This window comes from Bemisia tabaci, chromosome 4 (genome assembly GCF_918797505.1).
Source record: "Bemisia tabaci chromosome 4, PGI_BMITA_v3".
In the NCBI taxonomy this organism is placed as follows: Eukaryota; Metazoa; Arthropoda; class Insecta; order Hemiptera; family Aleyrodidae; genus Bemisia; species Bemisia tabaci.
This window is the reverse complement of record NC_092796.1, coordinates 33,402,094-33,425,872: the sequence shown is the minus strand read 5'-3', so window position 1 is coordinate 33,425,872 and position 23,779 is coordinate 33,402,094. Positions and strand designations below refer to the sequence as shown.

Below are 23,779 nucleotides of genomic sequence, written 5' to 3'. Positions count from 1 at the left end.
ACCTATCGGATTTTTCTCATGATGATTGATGAAAGGTTTCCGGAATATTTTGACTTCTTTAGCAAAATTTTGAGACACAAATCGATCCGTTGTTTTGATTTACAGAGCTGGCTCCAATGCAATATATCAATTTCGTGCCACTGTCTGAAAGTTGGGCACGATTTTAAAATTTGAGCATCAATTTTTTGTATAATTGGGACCATGCATGTCGTTAGAATAAAATTATACGAATAGCTTCCTCAGAGTTTTACTCAAAGACTCTAACAATCATTTCACTTCTTTTTTCTCTTAATGATTTTCAGAATTTTTCATAATTCGAATATTCCATTTCATATGTATTTATTTTGTGTCTTATACATATCGTATGTATCTTCCTTTCTTACGCTCATTTGAAACGCACAACGTTCATCAAGAAGGTCTTAAAAACACTCCACTCGTTGGTTCGGATTTCAAAAAACGGCTGCCATACTTATACTATATATTTGCAGTCTGATGGAAAATTACCCCTTCCTCTTCCCTCTCTCGACGCCTCTTCTTTTTTGGACAAGCAAAAATAAAAGAATGTAACGTTCTCCGCAACCTCCCCCTCCTCTTTCCCGAGAACGTTACGCATTTTATGAAAGACCCCCTATCATAGTTTTCCCAATTGATTCTGGAGGTCGGAGGAGAAAAGCTTTTTCGTATCTCCGATATTAAAAAAAATCTTCTCCGGGGATCTCAGCCGAGCTGCTCTCGGCAGATTCTCTAGAACAGCAAAAGGGCGGTTTCCACGAATTCTTGTATCGATTTTCTTTTAAAGCCATTTGAGGGAGGCGAATGTTTACAAAAATTATTCAAACGACCGCGTAACTGAATAATCACCCCCAGCCTCGTTATTCCCGTGAGTGCGTTCCCTGAACGCCGCTCACCCTCTCATTGGGACGCAGGTTCAAGTTTTCCGAATTACGTCGATTCCTTCCCTTTTCCTCGTCTTATTTCGAGCGCCGGAATCGAAAACTCAAACAACTCTCAATCGGTGCATCACTAATGCAATCATGGTACGTCCTCTTTCAGCAGGTCTAAAAAAGAAAAGAAAACCTGGATGCAAGAGATGCGCTAGGAATAAATAGGATTTGCGGTCTCCTCTCTCCTTCAAAATCACAACTCGCTTAATATCTCACTCAATTTTCCTTTCCTGAATATGATTAACCCAGCGATAGGAGACTGTAGGTATGTTAAAGTTATCGTACGAGAGCAAGAAGAAACCAACCGCTTCGTAAGCCTGGAGAGTTAGATTTACGGTATTTCTGAGGAAAATTAACCTACATGGTAAAAAAATCCCTTGTAAATCCCTCGTGAAAGCATCATCTGTTAAAATTTCAGCAAAAAATGCCGAGTAAAATAGACCATGTTCACGAGTATTACTAACATTTATACCGACCCTCTTAATTTATGAAAAGGTAAATGTTTCAAGAGTTTTTTAACAATTATTATTTTTTTTTTAGTAATGATGAAATCTCCTCATCGACAATTTTTGACTGAAGTCAGTTTATTTTCGTTTTTTTGCTGTTTTTGCCTTGGGGGAGGGGGTTCAGTAAAAGATGTCAAGTAATTTAGACTATTTTAAAGAGTATTATTAACACTTTTACACCTTTTAAAGTAAAAAACAGGTAATGTTTCAAGAGTTTTTTAACATTTTATAAGTAATCCTTTACAAATCCTTTCATTGACAACTTTTGACTGAGATCAGTTTATTATAGTTTTCTGGGGTTTCTGGAGAGGGGGGGTGGGCGTTTTTTGAAACGATCGATTGGATCCCAACTGAACCCAACCCAACCCAACCCAACCCAACCTTCTGAGAGTACACTTTCACTACATCTTAAAAATTGCTGAAATGAAAATTTTGCGAACAATTTGACGAACGAACTGGCTGAAATTCTCGCAGATCCGTGTTCGGAGCCGAGGAGAAGAGTCACATCGGGCACATGAAGGCGGTCAAGCAGTCTGTCCTCGACGGCACGAGCAAGTGGTCGGCCAAAATCGCCATCACAGGTTTGTTCTTGTCCCCTCCGCCTACCGCCTACCGCCTACATCGCATCCCGCCTTGTCATCTTCGTAGACTCTCCGTGTCGCTCTTGTCTTGTTGTTTGTCATCGTCGTCATCTTCCGTCGACCAACATGTGTATCGAGTACCACTCCATCCCTGTACCACTTCGTCCCTCCTCTCTGTCCCTTTCAACCCTGATCCTTCGTCCACCCTGCCCCAACATCAAAATCGACAGATGTTAATAGCTCCGGCTTTGTCGATCCCTTTGAAACTCCGACACCCTCAAAATGAACCGAGTCCTCTGTAAATAAATTTTGCACCGTAAGTTTGTGAGTGCAACAGAGTATACCGCGCTTTCGATGCATGTGTTACTATTGCAAACAGAGTGACAAGTTCTTGCGGAGTCAGGTAATAATTTTACTCCGCTGTAAAATCAGGAGTAAGTCAGTTGCGCTGAGTTACATACTTGTGTTTTGATGGTTCAAACCTGTAGATCAGCAAAAAAATTATAAAAATTGTCAAAAAATCTGTTTTTATGGGCGGACATTTGGCAACGTTCGAATTTTCCCAGAGTGTTTTTCCTTTTCCCGGCCGAAATATCTTCTCGAAGGGAACTACTCCCATCAGAACCCACGGGGTAGTTACGATATCCAATCAAGACCAATTTCACGAGGTTCGGTCAGATATTACCCACCTCTTCCCTCCCTCCAACCTAATCACTCCATCACTTCTGACCACTTTATCGCCCCGAATTTGCAGACCTCATTCCGGTGCTCCCCCAATCATCGAGCGATAATCGAATCTGTGTTCATTCTAGGACTAGCCTGTACTTTGTTCAGCTAATTGATACTGCCAGTGTTCAGTGTTTGTTGTTCTCCTTTACTGTTCAATGTTTACTGCTCAGCGTCCTGTGTTTGTGTTCGATGTCCGTTTGTCTAATGCTCAACATGCCTCTGCCGGTTCGTCTGCCTTTTGATCAACGCTCTCATAAACCGTATTCGATCGCTATTTACTACCGTGTATCTTTGTTGTCTCTTTATGTATTACCTGCTCTTCCTCAGACGTGTCAATTGTTAATTATTTTCCTACAGTTTGCCATGATTGTTCCGTTTCTCTCATCTGTTCAGCCTTGTTGACTGTTGATTGATTTTAATTCATGCTTCCTCCTTAATTTGTTTTCTTTTTCATTTTTCTTTTCATTGAATTTCTTTTGATTTAAAGCAAAAATGGTTTCATTTATTTAGTTTAACAAAAGTTTGGTTACAATCAGCCAACTATTCGGCTTAGAGTAATTTACCAATTCTTAAAACATTCGGGAAATAGAGATATTTTTGTCTCAAAGAACCGTCCGTTTGAATTCATCATCACCGCACTGCACTGGTGTGAAGCGTGTAAATTGCGGCGACCGCGATCCGCCTTCATTTGAAAGGATAGGCAAGAGCGGGTACTTAGGAGTGGTAATAGTTGTATTCGCATACAACTATTACAGCTCCCGGGTACCCGCTCTTGCCTATCCTCTCATTTGAAGGCAGATCGCGGTCGCTTAGCGCGTAGCCCAATGCGGCAGCTTCCAAAACATTTTAAACCAGCGCACGGCCCGAGACGGGAAAAGAGTAAGTGTGTGGCGCATTAACAGTTAGTAAGCTATCATATAATAAAAAATGACCACACATTTAGTTTGTAATTTGAATTTAAACCCGTACTTTTCTCCTTTTTGGTTGCATTTATTCGTGTTCACTATTCAGTACAATCTTTGAGTCCAGTATTTCTCTAATAACATATGATTTGTGTTGTTTGATATGTTTTCCTTTCGTTTATTCTAGTTTTAATTCGTATACTTTTCGTTTTAACTATTTTTTTCGTGTTTTTTTTTTCTTTTGTTTTCTATCCTGTTTTGCCAATTTTTTGTTTTGTCTGTGTTTAGTCACTAGTCTGTCTTTTGTGCTCGTTTGTTGAAATATGTGTTGTTGCTGTTTCTGACAGAACTATGTTCTCGGTCGACCCTGACACTCACATCGATACCCTAGAAACAGCTGAAGGTATCGTTCTAGAGGGAACTTCTAACTGGTCGTGCAAAATCGCTATCACAGGTTGGTCAGGTCTACAAATCGCAGTTACTAATCTGCAACCGTTTAACATCTTTGTATTATAAATACGTTCACATTTCCTCTACATTCACACCCTAAAAATAGATGTAGAAAATTCAACGAAAACAACTGAGGAACTTCAGTGCAAAGTTTCTTCACGACGAAAATGCACCATTCATTTTTAAAATTTCTCAGCTTTCATAATAAAATCTGCAACTGCTTATCTTATTCGATTTTCTAGAACTATACAGCTATAATCATTTTCAAGAAAATCCACACAATATGAGATCATAATGGAATCAATGGTTCAAAAAAAAATATTACGTCCTTTTCCAGAGAGCTTTTCCTGCTTTCCATTTCAACTTGGATTATTATCAGATTTTTCTTCTTCCCAAAAATGTTTCTCGAGAACTCGCAGATTATCTTGAAGATGAATAAAAATTCATGTAATTTACATTACATAGAGCTGATCAGAAAGAACTACTTACAAGAATGAAATCAAACATAAAATATTTTTGAAATTATTATAATTCAATTTTATTTTGATAGAGAGCGTGACGACAAAAATTAGAGGAAAAGTTAAAGAGCTATTAAAAAATGTGTTTTACTTTTTACGCCTAAATTGGTGACTGAGAAGGCACTGTAATCACCCTCGTATGGCTGTGCTAAAGATATTGAAATTTGCTAAAGATTTTTAAATTAACTTTGCTAGAAACTGCTCCATTGAAATTCAAACCTTCGTGGACCAAGGTTCCTTTTCCTATAAGGGTCACAGACGATCTTCTAAATTTTTCTTAACTCGTTCAATTTATCTTTCATCCATATTTCCCGTATATTGAGGGATTATTGCCAAAATTTGCTTTGCAACAAGATTGCCACTTGAAAGGACAACTTTGCACCGAAGTTGAGCTCAGAACTGTGAGCGAGAATTCCGCGACGGAGTTTCTCTCGCATCAGTGGTGTGTCGCTCTTGGCGATGAGTCGATTGATCTGCCATTTAAATCTATGGAATAGGGTCGATTATCAGGGTATGCCTTGACAATCGATCATTTATCACAGCTTTAAATGGGATAACATCGATAGGTGATGAGTCACACTTTGCCACTGTCTTGCACCGGTCCAATAATTACTATACGTTCTTGCATAATAGAATCAAAGACTAACCCCGGCCGCGTGGCTTCGAGAATCTCATCTTCATGAATATTAAAGCTAGATCAGAGAGAGCCTCAAGAAAATTTAATTTCGAATTTGACAGTGACGGCGGTTCCTCGACGCTTCTCGTGCAAACAGCTTTCAAAAATTATGAGGTGCAGTGGAGCTGAGCTCAAAAATTTAGCGCTTGGCCCCTTTTCCGAATTAAAGTCTCGGTCTCATTAGCGGGGGAAAAAGTGGGTCAGATGTACCTCTGCAGGGTGACAAACGCTTAAAAAGTCGCGGAAATTCGCTGCACTCCGAAACCGTGATTTTTCACTCCAAACTTTCGGGATCGATATTTTCACTAACCATCCTTTAAAGTTTCGCGGTAGTCGGGTTTACATAGAAAAAAGGTAGTTGCCACAACCAGGGCTTGCTGAAAAAGGCGCAAGCTACCGTGTGGTAGTTACGATAACCACCGTGGTAGATGACACAACCAACCTGGTGGTTACTACAACTACCATGGCAGCTGTTGTCACACACAGAGAAGTAACGTGATAATTTTTGTAACCACTGGGTGGCTCTGTCACCTACCACGGTAGTTAACGTGCTGTAGCTTTTTTCAGTAGCTCTTGGTTGTAGCAACTACCTTTTTTATCTCGTGTAACTGAAAGAAAAATGAGGAAAAAACTATTATTAGCTTTTTCTCAACTTTGTCATGTCCATCATTTTCACCAAAGACTGTTTAAAGGAGCAACCGGATTTTCAGGGTTAAATTATACATCAGTGTAATAAGCTTTTGTGTCGGTTGGTAGTGCTTCTTGTTAGTGGCTTTAACTGCTTGTAGCTTTAATCGTGTTTAATGTTTGACCAAGAACTTCAATAAACGCTAAAATTTATAGAATCCTCTAGAATAGACGTTAGATTATATCTAAAATGATCGCTCCATCATCACGACCTTTTCTACAGCTTGCACATTTAAAAAAATGCGAAGAGAATTCATGTTCGAGATTATACCCACAATATAGACATTCCTCAGTTTTAACTTAACATTATTTCACCAATAGTCTTCACTAAGTATTCAAGACTTCACTGTCTTGTTAGTGGTTCGATACACAAGAAACATGTAAAATAGCAGCAACTAGCAACACTACATTGTATAATGCGTGTTTCAGAGTTTTTAAGTCATTGAAAGAGTGTGTTTTTTTTAATTAAATAGCTAAATAATCACTGTTTATTACAACCGCACGTTACGCATGATGCAGCATGGCTGATAGAGAAATTCGCAATTGCAACATTTATTTTCATGTATTTCACAGGGTAAAAATACGTTTACGCCCTGCTCATGAACAAAAATGGAAATTGACCGAGGAAAATTCGAAAAGTCATCATTTTCATGTAAAGTTTCTGAAAATGTCAAGGATTTTTTGGAAGACTAGGTCCTTTTTCACAGATCCGGTCACATATTGTTGCTCCTCTGACGTAAAGGCGTATCTCACGTGATTCCTTTTCTGAGGCGAGGTGTGAATGATCGATTATCGATATTTCCGCATTTGGAGGCATGAAAAAGAATAGATTATTAAGGTTCGTTGCGAACACCCCGTCGATCGATCCTTTTCCATACTGCCGTGCTAAGAAAAAACACCGTACAGGGCGTAACAGGCGTTCCCATAATTTCTTAATTAACCAACGGATTTTGTGGGCAAATTCTGCATATTTTCCTTCCAATTTTTCCGACAATTTTGTTGTTTATTTAATCAAAAATATCGGAAAATTTTAAGGAAAAATACCCATAATTTTCTCCAAAAATACATGCTTTATTCGGGAAAATTTGGCAACTCGAATGTTCGTACAGCGTTCTTACTTAGCACGGCAGCATAGGTTTAAATGACAGATCAATCAATATATCGCAAAACACGCCACGCCACTGGTCAGAGGATCGGCGATATGATATCTTAGGAAATTTGGCAACGTTTGAATATTCATACTGAATTTTTTGAGGGACGGCTAAAAAATTGAGTTCCTAGGATCGCTAGATGTGGCGAGAGCGAGGTGAAGACGGGCTGGAACCGCACCACTCGGCGCACAGTGGAGCGAGTCAATCAGAGGTCGGACATGTTTTGACCAAAACTGCATATTTCAATGTTTAATTCGTCACATTTTAAATTCTAAGGGTGGTACTTGAAGAAAATTCCACGAGGAAACCAATGGAACATCTTTTAAAACTTCAAAGTTTGTATGAACGGAGTTATAAGCTTTTAAATGTTTCAAGTTCTATCCGACCTCCCCCATGAACTCGATCCCTTGTGCGGCGCGGCCATCCCAGGTTGAGCTGCGAACAGGAAACCGGGGCCGGGCTCAGGGTCTGGTCTCAGGGGCCGAGCGAGGGGCTCAGCGCGAATAAAAGCGCGCCCGAAAGGGCCGAAATGGCTCCACATTCATCGGCAGCACCGACCGAACATAAAACAAAACCCCCTAAGCTGGAATCGCCCGGTGTCACCAGCTCGTCGTCTCCCTCGCACGCGTGACGTCACACAGTGGAGTGAGTTCGTTGAGAGGTCGGACTTAGACTGATTTAGTGATTACGTCATTCGATACACTGCGATAAAATAATCGAAATCTACACTGGAAAAAAAACACATTGGATCTGGAGTCCAGACTCCACCCCCTCTCACCCTCTCTCTCGAAGGGAGATATCTCAATTAATATTGGACGTAGAGACTAAGCGTTTGTACACGTCTAGATTTTTTTCCTCTTTTTTTCAATCTATAACTAAGCCTAAATAACTAGAACGCAATATTAAGACTGACGCGACTAGCCCATTTGGACTAAATTTTGCAATTTGGAACTATAAATTCTAGCTTGGTTTTAAAACAACGTATGTGCCAGTAGTTTCCCTATGCACATAAGTGTTTTAACAGAAGAGCCAGAATTTGTAGTTCCAAATTGCAAAATGCAGTTCATTTCATGTCCGACCTATCACACCGGCTCGTTCCACAGTGCGTTTCCGATGAGATCCCGCTGAGTTCCCGATTGAGCCGACAACGTCACCCGTTGATAATGCGCCCGATTTTACGAGCGGGCCCTGCGGAAAGGGGGTGGCGGGGGCGGGGGTTGTTTAGAGTTTTCAGCTCACATTAGCGAAACGCGGGCCGCAATCGGAGGATTAAGCGTCCAGAGTGATGCCCGCATTAAAAGCATTAAAATTCGGGCTTTGAGCGGCCGCGTCCGCCGTGGCGACGTGCCGCGTCGTGGGAATTGTTGCCAGATAGTGCGGAAAAATCAGCGCTATTCCCTATTCAAACCCATGAGAATATTTAGATTTTATCGCAGACTTGGCAACTTTGGTTGTGGGACACCCGTCCTGGCCTCCTACGACCGCGCGGGAGACGCTTCGCTGAATTCGTCGCTCCTACGACGCAAGGGAGTAAGTGTATTTTGAGATGAGCCCTGTTAACCATTTAGCTACCTTTTTTCTGAGGCTCATAGGGAAATTGAGATATGCGCTCCTACGTCAGAGGAGCGACGAATTTACAAACAGGGCCCACGCGCAATTGCGCTAGGTGATGTTTTAATTCCATGCTAACGAACCAGTGGCGTGGTGTGCTTTGCGATATATCGATTGATTCACCATTCAAACCTATGAAAAAAGATCGATTATCAGGGCGTTCGCAGCGAAAACCTTAGTAATCGATTCTTTACCATAGATTCAAAAGGCGATATATCGATAATCGATCTTTCACGCCACGCCACTGTAACGAACGGGAGACGGTGTCCTGATTGCGGTGTTTCAAAATTTCCGCTTTTCGTTCATTTCATTTGATTTGGAGGAAACCCGGCAAAATTTTTGCAAAAATGGGCGTTATTCTATAATGCCGTGCTAAAGAAGAACGCCGTATGAGCCCTCGGATGTTGCCATATTCCCTCTAATAAAGAATGGATGTATTGGAAAAATTGTCAATATTTGTCTTCAAATTTTACCGACAATTTTGTTCACAGTTCAATCTAAAATCTCGGCAAAATTTCGAGGGAAAATATGCCCAACATTTCTCAAAAATACATGTTTTATCCATAGAAATTTGGCAACTCGCGAATGTTCATACCGCGTTCTTCCTTAGCACGGCAGTCTCAATATTTAACACGAATGTTTTCAGGATCGATTTTTAGGATCAGAATAAGAGTTTTTTGTCCTATATAACGCTTCCCCGCAATAAAGCCCCTTTCCGTGGGCACAGCTCTTCCCCCCTAAACCCCCCTTAAAATATGCGTTCAGTTCTTTTTCTTGAGGCCAGGAATGTGTTCACTTCGTAAGAGGACGTAGAAATGCCCATTTTCATGCATTTTGATTCAAAGCTGTCGTCACAATCAAGAACATATGTTTCTTTGGTCTTAATTAATTATCATTTGTCTGCTTCCTATTAGATACTATCACGCATTAAGTAGAAATAATGATGCATGCCCTTGTATTGTGTGTGTTCCTCATACCATTCTGCTACTAACTCCTGCTTGAAAGTCCCACAGTGTTCTCTCATTTTGTAACCTTTTAACAATGATTTGATCCAAATTTATGGCATTCAATTCTTCAACGGATTTTTTCGCAGTATGAAATCATTTCGCAATTATAAACCACAATTTCTGGCTCATTTAAGCCACAACATACGCGTCATTACCAATGAAGATAGGTAATACCTATCTTCATACCTATCTTCATTACCTATCAGGTAATTTTATCGATGAGCCGGAAATTGTAGTTTCTTATTGCAACATATGACCCAATCAGTCCTATGAACAAGGGCGTATGTTATGCCATCCGAGAAATCAAAAAATATCATGTCAATCCGAAGATTTGATGGACTCAAAGGGGGTTGTCCGTAAATTATTCGAGACACTTATTCCAATTTTCTATCCTCTCGTTCTTCCAGAGGCTTCATCTCTCCCTCCTGCCCATTATTCTAGACATTATAGGACAGTTTTGGAGCCTTCTCCCCTCCCCCGAGGAATAAATGCCTCATGTTTTTTGACGGCTCCTTAACCTATGAGGCATACTGCAATCATTTTCAAACTATCGAACATTCGTTAATCTAGCCAGTATAATCGCGGTTTTGTGGCTTAAAATGTTGCATTTAACAGTAACATGCTTTAGCTTGCCGGTCAGAGACCGGAACATACAACTTTATCATTAGCTGAAAAGTTTTTTTATCATTAATTGAAAAGTTTTCTTATCATTCATCGAAAAGTTTTTTTATCGTGCATTGAAAAGTTCCCAGAATCATGGTACAATCCACACCCAATAAGTTTACGCACCTCTAGATTGCGACAGAAGATCCGCCATCTTGATTCTTCCATTTACTTTACAAGTAAAAGTGACGTCAGGCCATCTTCTGTCGCAGTCAAGAAGTGCGGAAACCTATTTGGCGTGGACTTTGCCTTGTCTGCGTGCTCTCGCGTTATTATAATTATGCGTACCGCCTATAATTAATCCAAAGCGTTATTCCAGTAATTTTTTAATGTTTTCAAAAATGAAAAAAACAATCGGTAAGAATCCTGAATCCTAGGTGATTAATTTCCTTCCTTTCCATCTTAACTTTTCAGTAATCTGCGCACAAGGTCTAATTGCAAAGGATAAAAGCGGTACATCGGATCCATACGTGACAGTTCAAGTTGGGAAGGTGAAGAAACGAACGCGCACAATGCCACAAGAACTGAACCCCGTGTGGCAGGAAAAGTTCTATTTGTAAGTAACCTTTCATTCATCTCCGATATGTCTCCTTTCCTGACACATTTCAAAAGTCAAACTCTTGAAATTTCACTTTGAATAAGAACGATCGCTCGGATAAGATATTTTGCAGATTTACAGCAACTTTGTAGAAGCTGGGGCTGATTCTCCCATCTGCCTTTTTTTACCCATGCATTTTTTTGGTGGTACGGATGAAAATTGAAAGAAAAACAATTAGGAAAAGGATATCGGACAGAACTTAAAGAGAACAAATGAATGGCCTGGAGGACAAAACGGACAAGTGCAGTTTTTGATATCTCGAGAAATGCGTGTTTGGAGTTTCAACATTACATGGATTCTCATGGCGGAAAGAAAGTTCAAAATGACTTTTTGATGCTTAGAAATTGGAATGTGGAAGCGAATTTTTCACAAAATATGCACTAAGACTACAGTTTTACTCGAAACTAATCACTGGAAACAAAACATATTGGATCTAGAGTCCATCGACAAAAACATCGACAAGAAAAAATACTCTTGATTCAATCAGATTTAAGCTTAAATCAAGAACGAAGCCTCTTAATTCGAGCGGATTTCCTTTTGATTTAAGCTTAAATCTGACTGAATTAAGAGTCATTTTTCTTGTCAATGTTTTCAAGAGTCTGGACTCTAGATCCAATGTGTTTTTTTCCAGTGTTGAAATCAATAATATCTCAATTTTTTAAAAAAACTGTGCTCATGAGCCTTGTCCTCCAAACCCCTCAAATCTGAATATTTTTGCAGTTTATATCTACATCCATGAAGGGGAAGGGGGACTGAAGGGACCCAAATATCTGATGATATCTGCTGATTTTAGACTTTTACTGAACATGGTCGTCCGGTGAGTTTCAGTAATAAATTGACCCACTGATCTGTGTGATCCGTGACACTTGACTCGAGGAAACCGCTCAAGAATGGTGTGAGAAAACTCCTTCTCGTTGTGCTTAAATCGTGTGTAAGGTTTCATTAGCTCACCAATTAGTTCCGTCATCCTCTGATCTTTAGGTAACGGGGTCAGTTCAGTCACTTGGAGTTCTAAATCTCCTTCATCACTGAGGCATACACTTAGCGTCGCGCCCATCTCTGTGTAACTTTTCGAAATAAACCGTGTTTAGCAGGAAGAAACCAAGCCACATCAGCTAGTACTAAAGCGCAATGCGTGAAGTATCCCCGTTAGGTTTGTAGGCGCCAGTGCGCGTTTTCCGCAATGCGTGAAGTATCCCTGTTAGGTTTGTAGGCGCCAGTTTTTACTGGGCAATTTAATTTTTTGTGAGAGAACGTTTGTGCGGATTCCTTTGGAAAGTTCGATGAATTTTCTTCAGACCATGCAAAAAATTCACTGAAATTTTCTCAAGAATCCGCACAACCATTTGCATTTAAAAAATTAATTTGCTAATTTAAAATTTTCAATTGCCGATGTTGCTTGGTTCCTTTGTTCTTTCCTGGGTGTAAATTCGCAAAAAATTGGTCGTAGCATTAATTTCCTCTAAACTCCCCGTATGTCGATTTCTTTACAATTTTGTTTAAATGCAGCTTAAAAAGTTCTATTTATAGGTGCTATTATCTTCGTTGCATAATTAAGTTCCCGTGTACTCTTTTGATTCTTTATTGATGATCACAGCGCGAAACCACCTATCTCCGTTTCCGACGTTGCTAATTTCTTATCCGCATTGGAGCTACGTGGTTTTGCACTTCAATTATCGATATGCTCATAATTTTTCAAGCTTTATGATTCCTTTTTTCCAGCGAATGTCACAACTCGTCGGATCGGATTAAAGTGAGAGTTTGGGATGAGGATAACGATCTCAAGTCGAAACTCCGACAGAAACTCACCCGTGAGTCGGATGATTTTTTGGGTCAAACTATCATTGAGGTAAGTTCAAGAACCAAGTTGTATTACATACAGTGGCGTGGCGTGCTTTGCGATGTATCGATTGATCGGCAATTCAAACATATGGGAAAGTATCGATAAACAGGGTGTTTGCAGCGAACATCTTAATAATCGATTATTTATCACAGCTTCAAATCGAGAAATATCGATAGATCGCAAAGCACGCCACGCCACTGATTACATAATGCTGGTTACATCTACTAAGTTAATGTTGGTTACATCCATATACGAGGTCGCTGATTTTGTAGCTAGCTTATACCATTATTATGATTAATTGGATGTATTTATGCTGAAAAGAGCTAAGAGACATGTTGTAAAGACGGAGTGTGCTCGTGGTGAGCTGCATTAGAAACAATGTTAAAGTGGACGTGATTTCTTTCGGCGAATTGGATAAATGGAATTTTACATTAAATGCAAAGGAACTGAGCGGCAAAATGTACTAATTCAAGAGCCATCGCACAGCCAAATTGTTGTCATAGTGTTCAAAATGTCCGCCTATCATAAGTTCCCGTAGAAGAAACTCCCTTTCATGTAATTTGAATTTTTGATGATGACATTTTTTTTTTCTTTTTTTCCTTTCAGGTAAGGACCCTTTCTGGTGAGATGGACGTCTGGTATAACCTGGAAAAACGTACCGATAAGTCAGCTGTATCGGGAGCTATACGTCTTCATATTAGTGTAGAAATCAAGGGTGAAGAAAAAGTAAGTCCTTGAAATAAACAACTACATATTTATTTTGTTATTTGAAGGAAAATGCGTTTTCGCCGCGGAATATTTTTTTTAAAATTTATAAACGTCCTTTTCATACATTAAATGAACTTTACCAGGTGGAACCGGTCCGGAGGGCCTTTAATGACACGATCAGGGAGAATTGTTTTGTACTTTGTATGCATTTTCGGCTAGTTGCCGCTATTGCAATGGCATTTTAGGCTGTTTCTGACCATATCTACTCGTTTCCGTCCATTTTCAGACATTTCTAACCACTTACGGCTGAAAATGTAGTGAGAAACCCCTTTGATGACGTCATTGGACGCTTTTTAATGACGCCATTTTTGAAGCATAGGTATCACTCATTCCCTTATGCAGAGAGATGTTTTTTAAGAATGAGCTTATAAATAAAAAGTTTGCGAATCGTTGTCGAAATTTTCCCCTTTTACCTTTACCGAGATTCTTTCGAGTTTAAAGAGAAGATAAAACGGACGAAAAACAGAAAATACATCCGACACGGACCAAATAAAAACAATGCGAGGCGCAAATGGAAGTTTTTTCTTTATGAGTGGAGCGAAATGGACACATCGGGGCATATTTTAAATAATAATTGTGCAAAGATATCAAAATTGATGGAGATTCTGACCCAATTCTGTGCTCCTGGCGAGAGATGCCGGTTGAGATAAGAATCCACAGCCCTTGCGATGTTACTTTGTCCCGTGCATTGTTGTCAAATAGTGCTGAAAATATTCCCCATTTAAAACTGCATGAAATATCCGTATATTATGGAACAATCGGGCAACCGGACACACAAGGGAGCATATCAAATGAGGACAAAACAATTTTGACCCAAACCACGTAGGTTTCCCCTTATCATAAATTTTTCCACTGAAACTGAAAAGGGCCCTCTCTTCACGGCCAGCGTCACCCATTATACATTCGGTGGACTTCCACAGCTTGCTTTAGACACAGAAATTCAGACATTCTGCCCCTTTCTTTGACAATGAAAATGACAATAAAAAAATACCGCCTCTCTGTCGATGCTGTTTTTGAGACAGCAATCTCGATTTTCTGTAGAAAACCTGAGAGTATTTTTCTTCGTAATTTTACAGAACTTTACCCACAAAAAATAATGTATCTAAAATTTTTAAGGAGAAAAGGGATAGTGTCACCGTAACAGTTCTGCTCGAGGTTGCAATTTTGCATGAAAAATAAAGTTTCATGTTAAATATCTCATGAAATTTAAGACAAATGTGAAGGATATTGAAAAATATTTTTCGAAATGCAAATTTTTAATGAAATGCGAATAACAGGAACGGCAAGTGGTTCTTTCTTTTTAGTGTCTTTTAGTGCGTGTTGCATATGCACCCAGCCTCTGGCAATGTTTCATATTGTTCAAAATATTGTGAAATTTTATGAAATATTTCACAGAAATTTCCAATCTTTCATAAATTTCATTTCACGTTTGCAACCTTGGCTGCGCAGTCTCACTGCCGTGCTGAGGAAGAACACCGTTTAAGCCCTTGGAAAATGGTAGATTTCGTTTAATTGAACACGAAGTTTCTGGAAGACTTGTGAATCTTTTCCCAACGATTTTCAGAGCATTTTACCCGCAATTTCATCGGAGATATCTGAAAAATTAATAGACGCATCTTCATAACTTTTCTCCCAAATGTACATTTCATTGGTGGAAACTAGCCGACTTTAAAATTTTCAAACGCCGTTTTTTCTTTCGGTACGGCAACAATGTAGTCCAGCATCCCCTAAAAATCTCATCAGGAAACACCACTGCTCTAAAAGTCATCTCTGTTTCTTGTTTCATCCTTTGTTTCTCACTGCGAATTACTTTCCGTGTTTCCAATAAACAGGTAGCACCATATCATGTACAATACACGTGCCTTCATGAAAATCTATTTCATTCGCTTTGTGAGGAGAACCAAGGCATGGTTCGACTGCCACAAACGAAGGGAGACGATGCCTGGAAGATCTACTTCGATGATCCAGCCCAGGAAATCGTGGATGAGTTTGCCATGCGTTACGGCATCGAATCAATATATCAAGCTATGACGTAAGTTCAACCTCATTCTTTTCACATTTTCATACGAAAAATGCGGAGAAGACAATTTTTACTCGGAGCCATGCCGTGATTGTTTTCAGTGGTGTGGCATGCTTTACGGTATATCAATTGGACTACATTTTGCAATTCGGAACTACATTTCCTGGCTCATCTGTAAAAACACTTATGTGCATAGGGAAATTAATGGTGCATACGTTGTTTCTAAACTAAGCCAGATTTTGTAGCTCCGAATTGCAAAATGCAGTCCAATTGATCTGTCATTCAAACCTATGATAAAACCTATGTGCGGAACCGCATATTTCCGTTAGCGACGTGCAAAAGTCCTCGAATAATTTTTCGTCCTCGCAAACTAGTCAAAATTATTCTCTGCCAGGCAATTATTCTGCTTGAATTTCAAGCTCCATAGTTGGCTCGTTTCTCTTGAAAAAATAAAATAGGAGCGAAGATCTTAAAACACCGCAAAATAGATACGTAGTTCTATACTTTGGCCATCGATATCATCAAGCTGGCAAAAGTTCTTGCTTCTCTCCGCAGTTTGGAAGTTTTTTTTTTTGTTTTTTTTTTTGGTTTGTTTTTTTTTCTCCAGGATGAACCACGTTCATTTTAGTGTACGGTAATTTCTAAAGTGAATGATTACATTCTTGTCGAGAAGGATCAACAACCAGGATCCTGGCTTTCATAATTATTTTGTCGCTCCTCTGACTAAAGGGTGTATCTCAATTCCCACGTTCTCTGTTTTACGTATACATCCATGCTTCGTGGGGCTCATGAGGATTTTCGAGTTACGGCCATATGCCAGAAGAATGACGATTTTGAGAGATGAGATATCACCGGAGAGTGCGCTGAATGTCGGCGGTGAAACTACCAAACCACGTATATAGTTTTGCGATGTTGGAGATTTCGTATCGTACCTTATTCTTTAAACGGAAGACTGTTCAAAGTACATTTTTAAAACTTTTGACACCAAGCTCATAAGGCTTTTTAATTTTTTGTGGAATAAGAGAGATGAACGTGACCTTCAGCCAACTGTTGAGGATTTTTGGTATCCTGCTGTAGCGCCTTTAAAAATTCGGTTCAGTTTTTTAGGCATCAAAATATGCTCTTGTAAGGGTCTCTGAAGTGAGAGTTTTTCTATTCCAGACATTTCCACTGCCTGTCAACCAAGTACCTGTGTTCCGGTGTGCCGGCTGTGATGAGCACACTATTAGCCAATATCAACGCTTACTATGCGCACACTACAGCTTCGTCGGCTGTTTCAGCTAGTGATCGCTTCGCTGCCTCTAATTTTGGGGTAAGTTATGCAAGTTTCGCATGTAACGTAAATTATGCATGTCACTTAAGTTACACAAGTGACACGAGTAACGTATGTTACGCAAGAAACGTGAGTTACGCAAGAGACGTGAGTTACGCAAGAAATGTGAGTTACGCAAGAAACGTGAGTTACGCAAGAAACGTGAGTTACGCAAGAAACGTGAGTTACGCAAGAAACGTGAGTTACGCAAGAAACGTGAGTTACGCAAGAAACGTGAGCTACGCAAGAAACGTGAGTTACGCAAGAAACGTGAGTTACGCAAGAAACGTGAGTTACGAAAGAAACGTAACGAGTTGCGGAAGTAAGTAACGCAAGTGCCGTATACTTCATGTAATTAACGTGATTGTCAAAAGAGTAATAGATCAATCTCATCGAAAGCCTGCTCTGAAAAGGGCACGCTATTTGCTACTTATACTGCCCTGAAAAATGCGGAATGAACGCCGTCTGATGAGAAATCATATCGAGACCAGGAAATTATGGCTGTTGAAACTCTAAATGGACACATTTCTACCAAACAGAACCATGTGCAGGTGGGAAAGATGGGGTGTTATCGTTACTCGAGGGCCGTAAGAATGAATGGAAATTAGAAGGCGCCGGTTACGTCGGCGTCGACGATTGAGCCGGAGGCATTTGCGGATCCAGCAATTTGGCAACATGGTCTTTCCTCCATTTAAACCTATGGGAATGTATCGATTCTCGGCGGGGCCAGGTGCTCCGACAAGAATCGATTATTTAGCATAGGTTTAAATTGAGAAAACCAGTGTTGCCAAATTGCTGGATCCGCCTCTGGCCAGAGGGCGACGATCCGGAGGCATTAACTCATAAGCCCTGTTCGCAACGCTCTAGAGACATGCCCATAGGCACATAGCTCTGTTTGCTGAATTGGAAAAGCGAGATTTTACATTCTATCAAGCTGCTGCTTTAGCTTCGTAAGCTTGATTTTTTAATCATTCTCGATTTTCTTTGTTCTTTTGCAGAAAGAGAAGTTTGTAAAACTACTAGATCAGCTGCACAACTCCTTACGAATAGACTTATCAATGTATCGTAACAACTTCCCAGCATCGAGGGAAGAGAAACTCATGGACCTGAAATCAACCGTAGATCTCCTAACAAGTATAACGTTCTTCCGGATGAAGGTGATTTAAATTGTTAAAATTTGAAAAAAAAATTCTTTTTTTCTTTATTAAATATATAGAGAACTACAAGATACATATATTAATCCTATTTGTTATAACTTATGAACTATTTACAATAATGTAATGGGTGGGCCGGAGTACCGGCCACCGGCCCTAGCTATCTGCAAAATGTACAGAGACAGTAATGACCGTAATGATTAGGATTTAAGATAATTGTTACAATATATTTATAAGTTCGTAAAATAGTAAAGATATTTACAAAAAGAGTAAGTATTTGGATCTGAAAAAATAAAATTAAGAAAAGTAAGAAGAAAGGGGGGGGGAGAGGGAAGAGAGAAGAGCAAAAATATTCGGGGGGAAAAAATTTTCAGGAACGTCATTTCGCCTAAATCTAAAAAAAAGCAATCATTATTAAGAGGAGGTCATATTTCTTGTAAGGGCTTACCGCTACCCTCCAAAAATTGAAGCAAAATATATATATAAAAAAAAATATTAAAAAAAAGACCTCCAATTTATCGAAGAACAGGCGTGCTACCAGCGCGACACGCGCTCCGACGACGCCTACAAACCTACAGGGCTACTTCACGCATTGCGAAATGCTTGAAGTATTCCATTAGGTTTGTAGGAGCCACTGCGCGTTTCGCGCCTACAAACCTAAGGGGATACTTCACGCATTACGCAATGCTCGAAGTATCCCCTTAGGTTTGTAGGCGCTAATGCGCGTTTCGCGCTGAGCGCCCGCCGCGCCGCAATGTTTATCGAAAAAAAATCAAATCCCAGATGCAGGCAGAATAAAGGAGAATGTGTCCTCCTGTCTACACTGATTGCAATGGCGAGGCATGTATGCTCTATCATCGAAATGTCCCCATTTGAAGCTGTGGTGAAGAATCGATTATTAAAGTGTTCGTTGCGAACATCCGGTTTATCGATTCTTTCCCATGGGTATAAATGGCTAATCAATCGATAAATCGCAAATCATGCCACGCCATTGTGACGCTCCTGAATCTTTTATTTACAACTGAGAGGTAAATCCATTTTAAGAATGAAAAACTCCAGTGGTGAAGCAAAAATCGTGAATTCTTTGAATTTCGTAGAATGTATAAAGAGCGGGTGAATTTCAGCGTGATTCACGTGAGAGAATTTGAAAGGCCTTTGTTGCAGATAATCCTACAAAAGCTTTATGAGGAAACAAATTTTGCCGTTTCCACTCATCGGTTTGTATCGCTTTTCATGTTCAGGTTCAAGAATTCTCCAGTCCGCCTCGTGCCAGTGCCGTTGTGAAAGACTGCGTTAAAGCGTGTTTACGCTCAACGTATCAATTTCTCTTTGAAAATTGTTACGACCTGTATAATAGAGAGTTCCAGGTGAGTGGAGTTTCATTAAACCCCCGGGTTCATGATCTTATTGTTTTATTGACAATCGTTATCGTATAGCTTTTCCTGTTTCTGTTAATAAATAATCTCGAAACACTCGATTTGATTATCCTCTCTCATTGCATTTCAAATGCAAAGCGGGAGAGATAAAAAAAAAATTGGAGGAAAAAACCTTCAGTATTTATGGTATTTCTGCGATGAAAATAATTACCATCCTCAGTCGATATTAATTTCAGTCCGCTTTTTTCTTCCTCTTTTCCTTTTTCCCCATTTTTTTTTCATATCAAATCGTCGTTTTCAATGCAAAGGAACGCACGTGAACTCCATTTCAAGCAGATTGGAAAATCGGCTCAAACAATTGACCCTCAGACAATTTTACAGTACAGTGCCCTCGCGTTTGGGACTTCTCGAGATGATGAATAGAAAAAGCCTTCACTTATAGTGCTGAAAATTTCGAATATCACCTAATATGAAAATTCAGATCTTTAGGGGACAATTTTTAGAGGCCACATTGACTTTATGCATATCTATTGCGGCGCGTTTAGTGATAATTCAGACGCAAGATGTTTTCGTAACAGAACTAGCAAGTAGCTGTAACTTAGGGAAGACACAAGCACTAAAGATGAAATCGTGAGGAATTGAAAAAACCCTCTTTTATAGTGCTAAAAATTTCGAATATCACCTAAAATGAAAATTCAGATCTTTAGGAGACAATTTTTAGGGGCCCTATTAGCGCAGAGCCTTCATTTTTTAGGCGCCATGGCCGATTTTTTAGACGCATTTGGCGCGTCGACGCCTGTGAGTTTCGAACACTGGAACCAAGGGTATCCTCGTGTTCAGTTCACTCAGTAGTTTGTACTTAAACACGAAATTCATAATATTTCAGACACCCGCAAATTCTCTATTCTCACTGGAAAAAAAAACACATTGGGTCTAGAGTCCAGACTCTTAAAAACATCGACAAGAAAAAATACTCTTGATTCAATCGGATTTTTGCTTAAATCAAGAACCAATCCTCTTAATTTGGGCGGATTTCCTTTTGATTTAAGCAAAAATCTGATTGAATCAAGAGTATGTTTTCTTGTCAATGTTTTCAAGAGTCTGTACTTTAGATTTGATGTGATTTTTTCCAGTGTATAGTGCTAAAAATTTCGAATAATCACCTAATATGAAAATTCAGAAAATTCAATTTTTAGAGGCCACATTGGCGCAGAGCCTTCATTTTTTAGGCGCCATGGCCGATTTTTTTAGGCGCATTTGGCGCGTTGGTGCCTGTGAGTTTCGGACACTGAAACCAAGGGTATCCTCGTGCTCAGTCCACTCAGTAATTTTGACTTAAACACAAAACTCATAATATTTCAGACACCTGGAAATTCTATATTCTCGATTTTTCGGTCAATAAGTCTTTTCGAGGATGATTAATTAATTTTCCTGGGGGTTGTTTTGCAGGCTGACCCGAACGAAACGAAGCGGGACTCGGAGGACCACGGGCCGCGGCTGGACTCGCTGGACTTCTGGCACAAGCTGATCACGCTGATCATCTCGGTGATCGAGGAGGACCGCAACAGCTACGGCCCGGTGCTCAACCAGTTCCCGCAGGAGCTCAACATCGGGCAGCTCTCGGCGGCGACCATGTGGAGCCTCTTCGCGGTCGACATGAAGTACGCCCTCGAGGAGCACGAACAGCACCGCCTCTGCAAGTCCTCCGGGTACATGAACCTCCACTTCAAGGTCAAGTGGCTCTACACCAACTACGTCAAGGACGTCCCGCCCTACAAGGGCTCCGTCCCCGAATACCCGGCCTGGTTCGAGCCCTTCGTCATGCAGTGGCTCAACGAGAACGACGACGTGTCCCTCGAGTACCTCAACGGCGCTTTCAATCGGGATAAGAAGGATGGGGTAAGTTCATCCCTAGCATTGGCGGATCCAGAAAATTTGCAACATTGTTTTTCTGCATTTAAACCTATGGAAATGTATCGATTCTTGGTGGGACCAGGTGCCCTGACAAGAATCGATTATTTAACATAGGTTTAAATGGAGGGAGTCCGGTGTTCCCAAATTGCTGGATCCGCCGCTGATCCCTAGTTCCAAGGATCGCCATAAGTTGCGAGAATATCGTTGAATTATTTCAATTTTAAGGCAACATGTACGGATTGCCTACCCTCCTTTTTGAAAGGGCAAAATTGTTGAGATCTATTCTGCCGAGCTTAAAGGAAAACGCCCTCAGGCGTCGCCGAATTTCCCCTTGCAAATCAATAATTTTCAGGAAAATTTTTGAATATTTGTTTACCGATTCCTCAGATAATTTTGTTTATAATTTGATCTAAAACGTCTGAAAATTTCCAAGAAAAATATTCATAATTTTCCTCAAAAAGAAGCATTTTATCGAAGGAAATTTGGCAACTTTCGAATGGTCTTAAGGCGTTCTTCCAGCAAGGCAGTAATGCAATATTATCGAAAAAATTGGAATTCAAAGGCAATAATTCGCAATTCTTGTTGTGACGCAGATTGTCTACTTACTTAATTCAAGGCATTCTCAAAGCTTTGCCATGAAATTGCGAACAATTTTCGAAAATTGTCCATGTTTTCCCAAAAATTGCAATTTTATCGCAACATTATGGCCATATGTTGAAAATTGTTTGCAATTCTGGCCCTGCGTAGAACACTATTTGGCGTACCTAACGTTTCTTCTCGATATTGAGAGAATATTGGGCCCTGAGAGCTTCATTTTTTGACGTGACCGTACTCTCTTTATATATAGGTACTCACTCCCCTCCTAATGCTCGAACTAATCGTGATATTTTGTTTACAGTTCCAACGGAGCTCGGAACATGCGCTGTTCTCGAACTCGGTGGTGGACGTGTTCACGCAGCTGACGCAGTGCTTCGACGTCGTCTCGAAACTGGAGTGTCCCGACCCGGAGATCTGGAAGAGGTACATGAAGCGATTCGCCAAGACCATCGTCAAGGTCCTCATCGCCTACGCGGACATCGTCAAGAAGGAGTTCCCGACACATCTCAAGGACGAACGAGTGGTAAGTCCTTGATACAACGATCGACTACAAACAAGAGGCTTGGAGGACAAGGTGCATGAGCGCAGTTTTTGGAAAAATTGAAATACTAATGATTTCAAGTAAAACTAGTCTAAATACATATTTTGTGAAAAATTCGTTCAAAAATTCCAATTTTTAAGCATCACAAAGTTTCAAATCGATATTCCTTTCCGCTTTAAGAATCGATGTAATTTCCTAACTTCAAACACGTATTTCTCGAAAAAGCAAAAACCGCGTTTATGCGCCTTGACCTCCAAGCCCCTCAAATACGGCTTTAAAAGCCTGGCAATTATCGCTTATTTCTCTACTCTTGCGTTAAAGTCTCCAAAAAGCTGTTTCTTTAGATTTAAAATTGTAACAGTTGTAACAGTGTGTTCGTCGCTGATTTTTCGGTGATAAGCGTAATTTCTCTTCATCGTCGGGAAAATCATATGAAACTCAGGGAATTTGAAACTTGTGAAAATCAAGGAATTTTCCCCAACTCAGATAAGTCGGGAACGCAGTTAGAAAATTTTGCTGCAGTTTTCTCCAGCCAACACATATATGGGAAGCGTAGAAAATTAAGACGCTCCAGTTGTTTCAACGGTTAGGTCTGGATACAACTATTCGTGTTCTCAAGATGCCCGTGTTGCATCCCAAAAAATTGCAGGCGCTCCGATTTTCTCGAGGCACATCCCATGGCTGCAGTCGTTTGTTAGTTCTACAGGGTTCCTTCGACGCTACATTTCCAATCGTGTTTACCATGAAATCCTCGGAGTTCGAATAAGTTGCAATACGGCAGCGTTGCCAAATAACGCAATTTTGCGCCAAAAACATTTGCACAAAGGCCGCGGTTGTCGTTCCGCAAATTCCATGTAGAATCCTTATTGTAAAATCAACCGCAGTGAGTGACAAATTTATCGAGGATGTTAATTCTCTTTCTCTGTGCAGGCGTGTATTTTGATGAACAACATCCAACAATTGCGGGTGCAACTGGAGAAGATGTTCGAATCTATGGGCGGAGAGAAATTGGAGGAGGATGCAGCAATGATCTTGAAAGAACTTCAGAGCAATCTCAATTCTGCCTTAGACGATCTTGCCATACAATTTGCAAACAGGTGATGATACTTTACTTCAAATGTTTATTAAGACCTATTTCAATCCGTAACTGAAGAAAGAAAAAAAAATGTCCTTCAAGAATGGAAAACTGGGCTGCCAAAATAATCGTTTGCACAATCTCACCATTCAAACG

General features: G+C 40.1%; 1 protein-coding gene across 2 annotated transcripts in view; it reads left to right on the top strand.

Moving 5' to 3' along the window:
- Window positions 1–23,779, top strand: part of unc-13 — a 441,250-nt gene that overhangs the window by 404,270 nt on the left and 13,201 nt on the right. For both annotated transcript variants that reach the window (XM_072299723.1, XM_072299724.1), the window contains 11 exons: window positions 1,925–2,031; window positions 10,840–10,981; window positions 12,746–12,872; window positions 13,473–13,592; window positions 15,467–15,666; window positions 16,816–16,966; window positions 17,965–18,123; window positions 19,362–19,487; window positions 20,946–21,395; window positions 22,309–22,530; window positions 23,479–23,645. In XM_072299723.1, the coding sequence (XP_072155824.1) occupies window positions 1,925–2,031; window positions 10,840–10,981; window positions 12,746–12,872; window positions 13,473–13,592; window positions 15,467–15,666; window positions 16,816–16,966; window positions 17,965–18,123; window positions 19,362–19,487; window positions 20,946–21,395; window positions 22,309–22,530; window positions 23,479–23,645 (1,971 nt within the window). The remainder of the gene's footprint in view (window positions 1–1,924; window positions 2,032–10,839; window positions 10,982–12,745; window positions 12,873–13,472; window positions 13,593–15,466; window positions 15,667–16,815; window positions 16,967–17,964; window positions 18,124–19,361; window positions 19,488–20,945; window positions 21,396–22,308; window positions 22,531–23,478; window positions 23,646–23,779) is intronic.